This window comes from Thalassophryne amazonica, chromosome 19 (assembly GCF_902500255.1).
Source record: "Thalassophryne amazonica chromosome 19, fThaAma1.1, whole genome shotgun sequence".
NCBI lineage: Eukaryota > Metazoa > Chordata > Actinopteri > Batrachoidiformes > Batrachoididae > Thalassophryne > Thalassophryne amazonica.
Window position 1 is genome coordinate 31,289,636 of NC_047121.1, and position 13,408 is coordinate 31,303,043.

General features: G+C 41.6%; 2 protein-coding genes across 7 annotated transcripts in view; both read right to left on the reverse strand.

Annotated features, from left to right (window-relative positions):
* Positions 1-1,597, reverse strand: part of numb (NUMB endocytic adaptor protein) — a 150,361-nt gene extending 148,764 nt beyond the window's left edge. For 4 of the 6 annotated variants that reach the window (XM_034159949.1, XM_034159945.1, XM_034159948.1 and 1 more), the window contains exon 1: positions 1,449-1,597. The gene's annotated coding sequence lies outside the window, so the exon portion shown is untranslated. The remainder of the gene's footprint in view (positions 1-1,448) is intronic. The other 2 variants (XM_034159944.1, XM_034159947.1) reach the window with 2 other exon arrangements.
* Positions 1,598-11,266: 9,669 nt separating this feature from the next.
* The window catches only part of galnt16 (UDP-N-acetyl-alpha-D-galactosamine:polypeptide N-acetylgalactosaminyltransferase 16), a 160,923-nt gene continuing 158,781 nt past the window's right edge, over positions 11,267-13,408 (reverse strand). The window contains exon 15 of the mRNA XM_034194931.1: positions 11,267-12,152. Within this exon, the coding sequence (XP_034050822.1) occupies positions 12,009-12,152 (144 nt within the window). The 3' untranslated portion in view covers positions 11,267-12,008. The remainder of the gene's footprint in view (positions 12,153-13,408) is intronic.

The following is a 13,408-nucleotide window of genomic DNA, read 5'->3' on the forward strand; positions in this document are numbered from 1 at the left end:
TCATTTATTTATTTTACAACCACTTGCACAGGTGTGACCTACAAATTTCTCTCAATTTTTCCCCCATTTGATAAAGGCAGAGTGAGTCTGCCAGTGTAGGCTCTCTCTGTCTGTGTGTGTGTGTGTGTGTGTGTGTGTGTGTGTGTGTGTGTGTGTGTGTGTGTGTGTGTGTGTGTGTGTGTGTGTGTGTGTGTGTGTGTGTGTGTGTGTGTGTGTGTGTGTGTTGGGGGGTGTCTCAGAATGATTAGTCAAAAACAAAAGTGACAAATATGAGGAATCAGATTTACACACCCATGAGGGATGGGGATGCACAACACGTAGATTACAAATTGACCTGATACTGGCTTAACACAAACACAATATTAGCCCCATCTTCAAGTGATTTAGTACCATCGCTGAAATGAACTAAGTTTGGCCTAACCCTAACCTCTGTTCTCTTTAAATCTCCCATGAGCAATCACAGACAAGCTTGATCAACTTTATTCATCCTGTCCTTAGGTACTGCTGAAAAAAACTAAACCACTCAATTCCTCAAAAATCATAGTGGAATCTTTGAAGCCTTTGTTCTGACCAAGTTAGTTCAAAACTCGACAATATTCAATGGATTAACGATTACTTTCTGGGTGGGGGAGATGGGGCACACAAAGAAAAGAGCCAAATGATTGTCATATTTGAGAAACCGGAATGAGTCAAATACAGAACTTTTTGACTTGGTAAATGGTTTATTTATAGGTTAGTTTTTAATTATCAGCTAATTAAAACACTTCAGCTTTTTGCTGGCCACTGATGTTCCAGTAACAGTTGCTGAAAGTTTCAATAAACAGAAAACAATTCACTAGGTTATTTCAGCTCAAGTAAACGCCCGTATAAGCCAAAGGTCTCTGGAGATGATATTACCAGAGAACGGAGGTTACATTAACACACATCACAGAAATGCAGCGTAGTACCAAGAGTGAGTCACAGTTTTATATCTACATGGTGATCAAAATGTTTGATGACTGGGTCCTGAACGTTGTATACTGTTTTTAACTAACTTGCTAAGTCAGTAAACTTAGTCAGTGCAAACAAATACATGTACACCATATTAGTGGTGACAGCTACTCATCAAGTCTGACCTCATTATTTATTTTTTTGTTTTTCACTAACATTACCTCTTAAGGTAACCAATTAAGTAGAGAAACGCCAGGTCAGACAGGTTAGCCATTAAGTCTTAGCTAGAAACGATTCAGCTTCTTTAAAGCTGAGGCACTCCTTTCCCCACACCTGTGGATTAGCGAGCATAACCTCACACCTTCCACTTACTCATTCTGCTAGACGGACGAGTTAGCAAGCGAGCTAAATGCAGCGAGTGCGCCGCACAGCTAAGTGCTAATGCTGCTTAGCCGGGGTGAACTAAACAGCTTTACCAGGGACAGGCTCGTTTCAAAACATTTCGAATTTCCACCTACCTACGATCCCCGCCGCGACCCAGAAGAAGCCCTGTTAATGTCGCCACCTATTTCCTCACAAACCGTGCCGTGCCAAATTCCACAGAAAGAGCTGGGACAGCAGCCGCTCGAACCACAGTGCAGTGAATGGCTGCTATGCTGAGAGTCAACCAAACGTCTTCCTTAGCAACGGACCGCCCCCCGCGCCACCCCATTGGCTGCAGCCTGCGGCTCGCAGGTGATCGATAGACCACAGAGCCACCTGATAAACCTGTTTTGAAAAAAATCTGCACTTTACCGAGAACTCTTTTGAGGTCTGATAAATATTTCAGACTGAGTGTCCTGAACAGGGGTCAGTGGTTTCCAGAACAAACACAGTCTGTCTGTAGCCAGGCTTGTTCTATTAGTTGTTCCATAAAATTTCTGTAAGATTGCTCGGTGGCGGATCTACTGCTGACCAAAGGTGATCAAATATGGGAAAGGTGTTGCATAAGCAAAGGCCGTGTGATGAACATTTCCAGTGTAAGATAAAAAGTAGTGGATTTAAAACAATTCAATTTAAATTTATTTATACAGCGCCAAATCACAATGAAGCTGCCTCAAGGCGCTTCACACGAGTAAGGTCTAACCTTACCAACCTCTTGAACAAGCACACAGGCCACAGTCATAAGGAAAACGCCCTCTGATGATGTTGAGGAAGAAACCTCAGGTAGACCAGACTCAGAGGGGTGATCCACTGCTTAGGCCAAATCTAACACTTTACAAGGTTTTTACAAAGTTTTTACCAGGAAACAGAAAATCCAAAATAGCATCAAAAACAAAGTGCATTATTGAGATGTGCATGCAGTCATCGGCGCCACAGGCAGGGCATCGTGAGATAAGTCCAGTGCCCTGGGGTGTTGATCATGGAAGACCAAGTCCCTCCATGGGCACCATACGGACCCGGCGCCACGAGGGGGCGTTTTGGGGGCGACGCCCCTCACGTCATCAACCTCGCCCCCTCGGATGTGAGAGTTATCAAAAATAAAAAAGAAAGAAAAAGAAATACTGGAAAATATAGCGCCTCGCAGTTTCGTGGATTTTTTTAGTCCAATTTGTCATGCTTTTTTTTTTTTTTTTTTTTACAGTGCATTGTGCTCTGCGTCCTCATCAAGCAGGCCGGTGTTCTGTCGAGATGACGGGACACCTGTTGCAGCACCGCGAAGGGAGAGTACGCGCATTGTGTGCTGCATGTCTGTTTATAAGAATCTTCTCGCCCAGAAGAAAAATGAGCGCCAACAACTACCCATAACTGTGTTCTTCACTCGGAAAAAGACACCTGCACTGAGGCCTTCAGCGGAGCAGCGCTACGACGAAGAGGCGCGATCAGAGGAACTGTGAAGTACTGGTCAGTCACTATTAATAATTTCTTATGTGTCCAACCTCGTAGGTTGATCATTAAAATTAATTTGTTAGTTCTAAAAGCCATCATAATTATTTACAAGGTTTATTAGAAAACTAACAGGCAGTTTTATAAAAAAAAAAAACTATATGGATTTGAATCACGTGCGATTACACCAGACATGCTTGAACCCTCATGCGCATGCGTGAGTTTTTTCACACGTGTCGGTGACGTCATCCGCCTGTGGGCAGGCTTTGAGTGAGCACTGGTCCAGCCCTCTCGGCTGAAATCCTTTGTCTGAGACGCTGCTGGATACGGCGCACGTTGCTTTATCAAAATTTTTTCAGGACCTGTGAAGGATATCGGAGTGGACACTATTCAAGAAATTCAGCTGGTTCTCGGTGAAAAGTTTAACGGCTGATGAGAGATTGTGGAGTTTCTTTCAGTTTAAGGACAGCTCACAAAGCGGATCGGCGCGGCGCGGTCGGAGGTGACGTCCGTCTGGCTGTTTCGAGCTGAAAACATCCTAATTTAAGGCTCTGTTCACCCAGGTCGTCGTCAGAGAACAGAGAAGTTTCAGAAGAAGTCGGCATGAGGAGTTTATGCGGACATTCCACTGTTAAAGGAGATTTTGTAATGAAAGAACATGCGAGCAAATTTGTCGAGTCGGTTCCGTGACGACGACGCAAATCCGTCTGTGCCGCGACAGGAAAAACACCTCCGTGTTGAAAACCATTTGTAAAATTCAGGCGGCTTTTGATGGCTTTCAACAAGTGAGTATCTGAGAAATTGTTTAACAGCTGGGCATGTTCCAACTTGTCCGTTAAGGTTTCCAACGGAGGTGTTTTTCCTGTTGCGACCCCCCGCGGTCGGGTCCGGCCCGACATGCGAATCTGCCCACACGTTCTTTCATTACAAAATCTCCTTTAACAGTGGAATGTCCGCATAAACTCCTCATGCCAACTTCTTCTGAAACTTCTCTGTTCTCTGACGATGACCTGGGTGAACAGAGCCTGAAATGTGGTAGTTTTCAGCTTGAAACAGCGAGATGACGCCGCCTCGGAGCGCAGATCGCCGTCAGGCGCCGTGGGCCGTCCTTAAAGCCACATTTACAGACCAAAATCTCTCATCAGCCGTTAAAATTTTTACCGAAAACCAGCTGAATTTATCGAATGGTGTCGACTCAGTTGTGCCTTACAGTTTTGAAAAAATTTTGATCAAACAAAGCAGCAGTCTCTGAGTCATTCCTAAACAATGAAAAAATCGACGAGAGGGTGGGCCACTCCTCACTCAAAGACTGCCCACAGGCGAATGACGTAACCGACAGGCATGAAAAAACTCTCGCATGCCCACGAGGGTTCAAGCATGTCTGATGTAATCACACGTGATTCAAATCCATATGGTTTTTGAAAAAAATAATAAGGTCGGATACTTTTCTAATAGACCTCGTATAGGAAACGTTCTATTTTTATTTCTCAAGCAAATGTTTGGGCCTGAAAACAGGTTGGTCTTATTTTTCTACTAAGGTTTGAACTTTGAGAGTGTTTACACACGAGAGAAAAGTGAGAAAATGTTAATGCCTGTTTGAGTATAAAGTGTGTAGTGAGGGGTTTTACACCCTTAAAACGTCTATAATAATTGTAAAAAATAACGCTATCTACTTCGCGTATTTCGCCTATTGCGGGCTATTTTTAGAATGTAACTCCCGCGATAAATGAGAGACCACTGTATATCTACATGAAAGGTTTATCTTTGACCCGTTGTGTGACTGTCATGCCCAATTGCGCTGTTTGCGCTTGTGATGGAGGGCTGTATGTGGGGTTAATCTACTGTCTCGTGTCATTTCTCAGATCAGTTGTTGGGTTGGTTTTGTGGTATGCAGGAGATCACTTGACCGAGGGTCTATACGTTCAAATAATAATAATAAAAAAATACTGTCATCACTCTTTATGCTTACTCAGTCAGTCTCTTACAACGGTGTAGCCTAAATATACAAGCTTTCTAGGAGCGCACCCAATTCATTACGCAGGCTCAAAGGCACGTCCCCTCTGGTGCGCACTTTTTTTGGGGGGAGGGGGGACCCTGCCCCCTGTGATAAACTCATCGCCCCCTTAATATTTTTTTTCTGGCACCGGGCCTGGCACCATAGACAGAGGAAGTGGCTGACATCAAGAAGACCTGCCAGTGGCTAGAAAAGGCTGGCTTAAAGGACAGCACAGATGGTCTGATCATGGCAGCACAAGAACAAGCCCTAAACATTAGATCCATGGAGGCAGGAGTCTACCACAACCGGCACGACCCAAGTTGCAGTCTGTGCAAATGTGTCACAGCGACAGTCCAGCACATAGTAGCAGGATGTACAATGCAAGCTGGGACAGCATGCAGTGACAGGCACAACCAAGTGTCAGAAATCATATACAGTAACATCTGTGCCACATATAGATTAGAAGTCACCAAGTCCTGATGGGAGACACCACAAAAGGTGGTTGAGAATGACAGGGCTAAGGCCTTGTGTGATTTCAAATTCCAGACAGACAAGCAGCTGCTGGCCAACCAACCAGACATAGTGGTGGTTGACAAGGGAAAGAAGATCACAGCTGTGATTGATGTGGCAATCCCAGCTGACAGCAACAACAGAAAGAAGGAGCATGAGAAAATAGGTACCAAGGGCTGAAGGAGCAAATGGAGCAGATGTGGAAGGTAAAGTGGTCTCAGTGGTAATAGGATCACAAGGAGGCGTAACCAAATTGAAAGAGTGGCTCGAGGTCTCTGTACAGAAGAATGTAGTTTTAGGAACAGCTAACATACTGCGTCAAACCCTCAAGTCCCAGGCCTCTGGGTGAGGACCCGAGCTTGAGAAACTCACATATCATCCTCCCTACGTGTGAGAGGGATATATATATATATATATATATATATATATATATATATAAATATATATCTCAGATAAGATAATTATAGTGGGCGATTTTAACATCCACACAGATGCTGAGAATGACAGCCTCAACACTGCATTTAATCTATTATTAGACTCTATTGGCTTTGCTCAAAAAGTAAATGAGTCCACCCACCACTTTAATCATATCTCAGATCTTGTTCTGACTTATGGTATGGAAATAGAAGACTTAACAGTATTCCCTGAAAACTCCCTTCTGTCTGATCATTTCTTAATAACATTTACATTTACTCTGATGGACTACCCAGCAGTAGGGAATAAGTTTCATTACACTAGAAGTCTTTCAGAAAGCGCTGTAACTAGGTTTAAGGATATGATTCCTTCTTTATGTTCTCTAATGCCATATAACAACACAGTGCAGAGTAGCTACCTAAACTCTGTAAGGGAGATAGAGTATCTCGTCAATAGTTTTACATCCTCATTGAAGACAACTTTGGATGCTGTAGCTCCTCTGAAAAAGAGAGCTTTAAATCAGAAGTGTCTGACTCCGTGGTATAACTCACAAACTCGTAGCTTAAAGCAGATAACCCGTAAGTTGGAGAGGAAATGGCGTCTCACTAATTTAGAAGATCTTCACTTAGCCTGGAAAAAGAGTCTGTTGCTCTATAAAAAAAAGCCCTCCGTAAAGCTAGGACATCTTTCTACTCATCACTAATTGAAGAAAATAAGAACAACCCCAGGTTTCTTTTCAGCACTGTAGCCAGGCTGACAAAGAGTCAGAGCTCTATTGAGCTGAGTATTCCATTAACTTTAACTAGTAATGACTTCATGACTTTCTTTGCTAACAAAATTTTAACTATTAGAGAAAAAATTACTCATAACCATCCCAAAGACGTATCGTTATCTTTGGCTGCTTTCAGTGATGCCGGTATTTGGTTAGACTCTTTCTCTCCGATTGTTCTGTCTGAGTTATTTTCATTAGTTACTTCATCCAAACCATCAACATGTTTATTAGACCCCATTCCTACCAGGCTGCTCAAGGAAGCCCTACCATTATTTAATGCTTCGATCTTAAATATGATCAATCTATCTTTGTTAGTTGGCTATGTACCACAGGCTTTTAAGGTGGCAGTAATTAAACCATTACTTAAAAAGCCATCACTTGACCCAGCTATCTTAGCTAATTATAGGCCAATCTCCAACCTTCCTTTTCTCTCAAAAATTCTTGAAAGGGTAGTTGTAAAACAGCTAACTGATCATCTGCAGAGGAATGGTCTATTTGAAGAGTTTCAGTCAGGTTTTAGAATTCATCATAGTACAGAAACAGCATTAGTGAAGGTTACAAATGATCTTCTTATGGCCTTCGGACAGTGGACTCATCTCTGTGCTTGTTCTGTTAGACCTCAGTGCTGCTTTTGATACTGTTGACCATAAAATTTTATTACAGAGATTAGAGCATGCCATAGGTATTAAAGGCACTGCGCTGCGGTGGTTTGAATCATATTTGTCTAATAGATTACAATTTGTTCATGTAAATGGGGAATCTTCTTCACAGACTAAAGTTAATTATGGAGTTCCACAAGGTTCTGTGCTAGGACCAATTTTATTCACTTTATATATGCTTCCCTTAGGCAGTATTATTAGACGGTATTGCTTAAATTTTCATTGTTACGCAGATGATACCCAGCTTTATCTATCCATGAAGCCAGAGGACACACACCAATTAGCTAAACTGCAGGATTGTCTTACAGACATAAAGACATGGATGACCTCTAATTTCCTGCTTTTAAACTCAGATAAAACTGAAGTTATTGTACTTGGCCCCACAAATCTTAGAAACATGGTGTCTAACCAGATCCTTACTCTGGATGGCATTACCCTGACCTCTAGTAATACTGTGAGAAATCTTGGAGTCATTTTTGATCAGGATATGTCATTCAAAGCGCATATTAAACAAATATGTAGGACTGCTTTTTTGCATTTACGCAATATCTCTAAAATCAGAAAGGTCTTGTCTCAGAGTGATGCTGAAAAACTAATTCATGCATTTATGTCCTCTAGGCTGGACTATTGTAATTCATTATTATCAGGTTGTCCTAAAAGTTCCCTAAAAAGCCTTCAGTTAATTCAAAATGCTGCAGCTAGAGTACTGACGGGGACTAGAAGGAGAGAGCATATCTCACCCATATTGGCCTCTCTTCATTGGCTTCCTGTTAATTCTAGAATAGAATTTAAAATTCTTCTTCTTACTTATAAGGTTTTGAATAATCAGGTCCCATCTTATCTTAGGGACCTCGTAGTACCATATCACCCCAATAGAGCGCTTCGCTCTCAGACTGCAGGCTTACTTGTAGTTCCTAGGGTTTGTAAGAGTAGAATGGGAGGCAGAGCCTTCAGCTTTCAGGCTCCTCTCCTGTGGAACCAGCTCCCAATTCAGATCAGGGAGACAGACATCCTCTCTACTTTTAAGATTAGGCTTAAAACTTTCCTTTTTGCTAAAGCTTATAGTTAGGGCTGGATCAGGTGACCCTGAACCATCCCTTAGTTATGCTGCTATAGACGTAGACTGCTGGGGGGTTCCCATGATGCACTGTTTCTTTCTCTTTTTGCTCTGTATGCACCACTCTGCATTTAATCATTAGTGATCGATCTCTGCTCCCCTCCACGGCATGTCTTTTTCCTGGTTCTCTCCCTCAGCCCCAACCAGTCCCAGCAGAAGACTGCCCCTCCCTGAGCCTGGTTCTGCTGGAGGTTTCTTCCTGTTAAAAGGGAGTTTTTCCTTCCCACTGTAGCAAGTGCTTGCTCACAGGGGGTCGTTTTGACCGTTGGGGTTTTACATAATTATTGTATGGCCTTGCCTTACAATATAAAGCACCTTGGGGCAACTGTTTGTTGTGATTTGGCGCTATATAAAAAAATTGATTAATTGATTGATTGATATATATATATATATATATATATATATATATATATATATATATATATATATATATATATATATATATATAGTGAGCTTGTGTGTATAATTTTGCCCCTTTGTTGATTTCAGAAAACTCAATTTGTGCACCAAATTTTTCCCTTACCAAAAATAGTACTGATAAGTATATAAAAAGTAAACTGGAAGTATACTTGAAACATACTTGCATGTACTACTTTTTGGTAACTGATTTCTATTGAAGATGTATAATGTACAATTATTCTGCCAAAGAAAATGATGTGTTCAAAGAAATCACTGAAGGTCCAGTATTGCCATGACATCTGTTGTCGATGACGAGTGTTACTACATACTACATGATGTGTACTCTGAAATACCAGCACACATCAGGATGTTCTGTCCCTGCTGGCCTGGCACATCAGCAGTGTGATGGATGACATTTTGGCCACATCTTACACGTCATCAGGTTGAAACCAGACTGAAATCTGGAACGCATGGACATGGACATCTGCATGCTTCATTTCAAATCCATTGTGGTGGTGTGCAGAGGCAAAATTATAAAAGCTGTATCACTGTTAAAATGCTTATTTACCGGACAGACAGCAAATTTTATGAATGAATTCTTCCCAGTATGGAAATTTTACAGAATAATTTCCAAGACCAATACAAATTAAGCTATGAAAGGTCTAAGTCTCACTTTAGACAAAAAAAAAAAAAAAAAAAAAAAAAGGAGATTTGCACTGGAGGTGTGTGTCATCTTGCTTTATTGTAAAAATTGCAGGTAACTTGACATTGAAAAATGGTAATTATTATATTAGTTAAGTCACCTCTGCGTATGCGCCGGCGTGTGTATGGCTTTGATCACGCAAGAACCTGGGAGAGCTGACATTTGCCATTTGCTTATGTATTTTGGGTCAAGGATGAACACTGCAAAAACAAAAACTTGATAGGATGAATATTTTTCGGAGAAATGAGTAATTTTAGGTAACCAGTAAACAATGGACATTGTGCTGCATTGCACTATGGGAGTTCAGGGTTTTGATATTAAATGTTGTTATTGTGGTTCGTGTTAGTTTAACAGTGTTGTTAATGTTATTGATTTATTGTGCTTTTGTAGTTCAGTTGGTTTAGTCAGTTCAGTTAAGTGTTATGTTGCTCTTACCATGAGTGAGTTAAGTCTCATGTTGGTACCATGAGTGAAATGCTTAGTGGCTTTAATGTCTTCAGCCGCCATCTTTTTCCCTTTTTTGTCAAATTAAAAGCACCTGCTTACAGTAGCTGTGTGTGCGTGCGTGAATGCAACTTTGATCACAGACAAACTGTGGACAGCTGACATTTTCTGTTCGGTATGCTTATGTATTTTGGGTCAAGGATGAATGCTGCGAAAATGGAACATTGATTGGACTAATATTTTTGGAGATGCTATGGATATTAGCTAACAACACTGAACAATGGATGTTGCTAACCACTTTTTGCACTCACATGCCATTCCAGCAGAGGGTGGTAAGCCATCGTTATATTAAAAGTGTGAGCGTGGTGACTGATTTTATTTAGTACGTTCAATGTAAGTACATAATATAATTGTAACTATGTTAAAAATACATGGATGACACGAGGAAGTGAAAACACTTATTTCCATTGTGGTCCATTTAAAAATCAAATGAGAAAATAGAAGTAACAATAAAATAAAATAACAATAGTTTGCATATGATAACAAGAACCTAAACACTTTATAGATACATTAAGACAGTAAATTAACATTAAAAAATTACATAATTAACAGGAAATAAAAGGGTTGAGTTCCTCTTCTAACAAATGGTGAGGTCTAAGGTTCTAAAAACATTGTGGATTCACATGTCATTCCATCTCATTATACAAGCTTTGCTTAATTTATTACCACCCTTGAAAAACATCAGTTACCTATTATACAATCTAGAGCCCATGGATCTCCACGGGCAACACACTAGTAAAGATCTGTAAATATTCACTTCCTCTCAGTGTGATGATGATGAAACATCATTCCGTTTTGAAAGTTCCACAGTTTATCAGCACAACACTGCATTCCTTGCATACCTATGAAATCCTACTAGTCTGCTTTGTGGTTTGGTACGAGGCCAAGATAGTTGCAAACTCCACAAAGCAAAAAGAATGCTGTCAAGCCTGTAATTACGATTGGCATAGTCTCCTTTTGCACCACTTTTAAACTAGTCTTGATGTAAACCTTAAAATTACACAGGTGGACAAACATTTTGTCCCCACAGAGAGTTGGGGCCCAAGTATACTGTAGAAACTCTCCTTCGCAACATATATTTGCATTAACACAAAGCTGCCTTTGTTCATTTCCCTTTCTCCATTATCTCAATCCCAATCTTCATTACTTCCTTTTGCCAGCAAACCTTCATCCATCATCCTCAGTCAAGGTCAAACAAGAGTCATGGACATGTTGGTGGAGAGGCTTGTACACATCTGCTGGGATATTCCGCCCCCCTCTGGTCACTTTGTGTAAGCTTAGGGGCATTTTTAAATTTTTTTATTTATGTCAATCTACATTGATTATTGCTCTGTATTAGATTTCCATCAGATATTTGGTGGTGGATGGATTTTATTGCACATCAAAACCATTAGAATTCATTCGTTAGCACATTGTATTTTTCAAACAACATATATAGAGTACTTTACACAAAATCGCAATTACCTGCTTCAAATATTTACATAAAACTTTGTAGAGACAGAGAGAAAGAGAGAGAGAAAAAACATTCTTTGGGTCTGACCATGCAAAAACAATAAATAATGTTCCTGATGGTGCTTTGCATGGTGCTGTTCAGCATTAAAAAAAAAGCTCAGATCTTAGTTGACTATACATAAAGTTGCTCTGGTCCACTCAGTCATCAAACATGCCTCATTCTAATGACAAAAAGACAAGCGGCAACTTAAACTCAGAGGAGGTCATTTGCAGCTTAACACATTTGCTACAGTACAATATGCACCCAATAATTTCAAAGCAATCCTCGGTATTCAAACTTTAATTTTTTTTTATTTTTTAAACCGGGATAAATACAGAAATGGAAAGAATCGAGATGTGCAACAGTTTTCCGTGAAGATTACATAGAAGAATTGCAGCATCCTTAAAGGATGCTGCAATACGCAAAGACCTCAGGTGTCTCGGTCAGCAAGGCCTTAAAATGTTTTCAGCAATGCTCTTGCCAAGCGAGGGACCAGTTCTCAGCCTCACTCCTTTCATCCTTTCATCCCTCAGCAGCACAGCAGACAGTATGCAGGTGTCATCGTCCTTGACTCTATCTGCAGACCAGATCCAGAAACTGCTCTTCTACTCCTGCCATCCCTCCCTCTCTCCCTGTCCCATGAGGCTCAGATGATCAGCTGTGGCTCCCAGGATTGACTGGCCACCTGGGGGCGACACTGCGTGATGATCACGGGGCCCGTGGGTGGCTGACAGTCCAGGCAGAAGCCGCTGACCATGTGCTGCAGAGCGGTACCTTTGGGCTTCCATTTCTGCAGGTGAAAGTGGGATCAGAGGGGAAAACAAGTCAGTCTCTGTCTCTTTTATGGGAAGCACAAGAGTCACTGCACAGTCTCTGTTTTCTTTTATTCATTGCCTGTAAATGATGTGTACGAGCACAGGAGGTTCACGTTATGGTGAATAACGGGCTGAGTCAGAGTGGAATTGCAATAATCGCATAACTGATTGAATTGCTGTGGAAAAAGCCCAGCACGGCCAGCTCCAGCAGACAGCGGAAGAAACAATCTGTTTGCACCAATAAAACGATCTGTCCATATTATAGCTGTTACTGAATTCGCTGGCAGCACACAGAGGCATATTAGACTGAAGCCTAAATCAATTTGTCATTTAAAGGCCACGACTTAATGTGATTTCTTTAGATCTGGAAAATCGTAATTTGTCAAGCAAATATGCTGCAAAAATACTGAAAAGGTCCTAAATATTATTCATGTTCTATATCCCCTTACTCCAATTAAGGGTCCCAGGTTGCTGGAGCCTATCCCAGCAGTCATTGGGCGAAAGGCGGGGTACACCCTGGCATCCTGTCCAGGGTGTACCCCGTTTTGTAACGGGTCTGTCACAGGGTCCCATGTAAACAGACAAAAATATCTGCACACTAGCTCACACCTACAATCAATTTTAAACTGTCCAATTCACATAATATGCATGTCTGCATGTCTTTGGAAGGAAGCTGGAGCACCGGGGGGGGGGACCCACGCAAACTCACTGAGGACATGCAAACTCTACACAAAAAGGACCAAGGGGAAGCAATCCCAGGACCTTCTTGCTGTGAGGCGCCACTGCAAACCACTAAGTCACCCAGCCCATAATTAAAAATTAAAACTGCTAAGTACTAAAGACAAAAGAAAATAAATATCTTGCGTAATTAACTCACTCACTCACTCATCTTCAACCGCTTACTCCAATTAAGGGTCGCGGGGGGCTGGAACCTATCCCTGCAGTCACAGAGCATGAGGCAGGATACACCCTGGACAGGACGCCAGTCTGTCGCAGGGCCACATATAGACAAAGAAACACAGTCACACCCATATGCACATCTACGGGCCATTTAAAGCTTCCAATCCACCTAACCTGGATGTCTTTGGATGTGGGAGGAAGCCGGAGCACCCAGGGGAAACATACAAACTCCACACAGAATGGATACAGGTGGGGATCGATCCCATGACCTTCTTACTGTGATGCACCAGAGCTAACCGCTAAGTCACCGTGCTGCCAATACAGGCAAAAT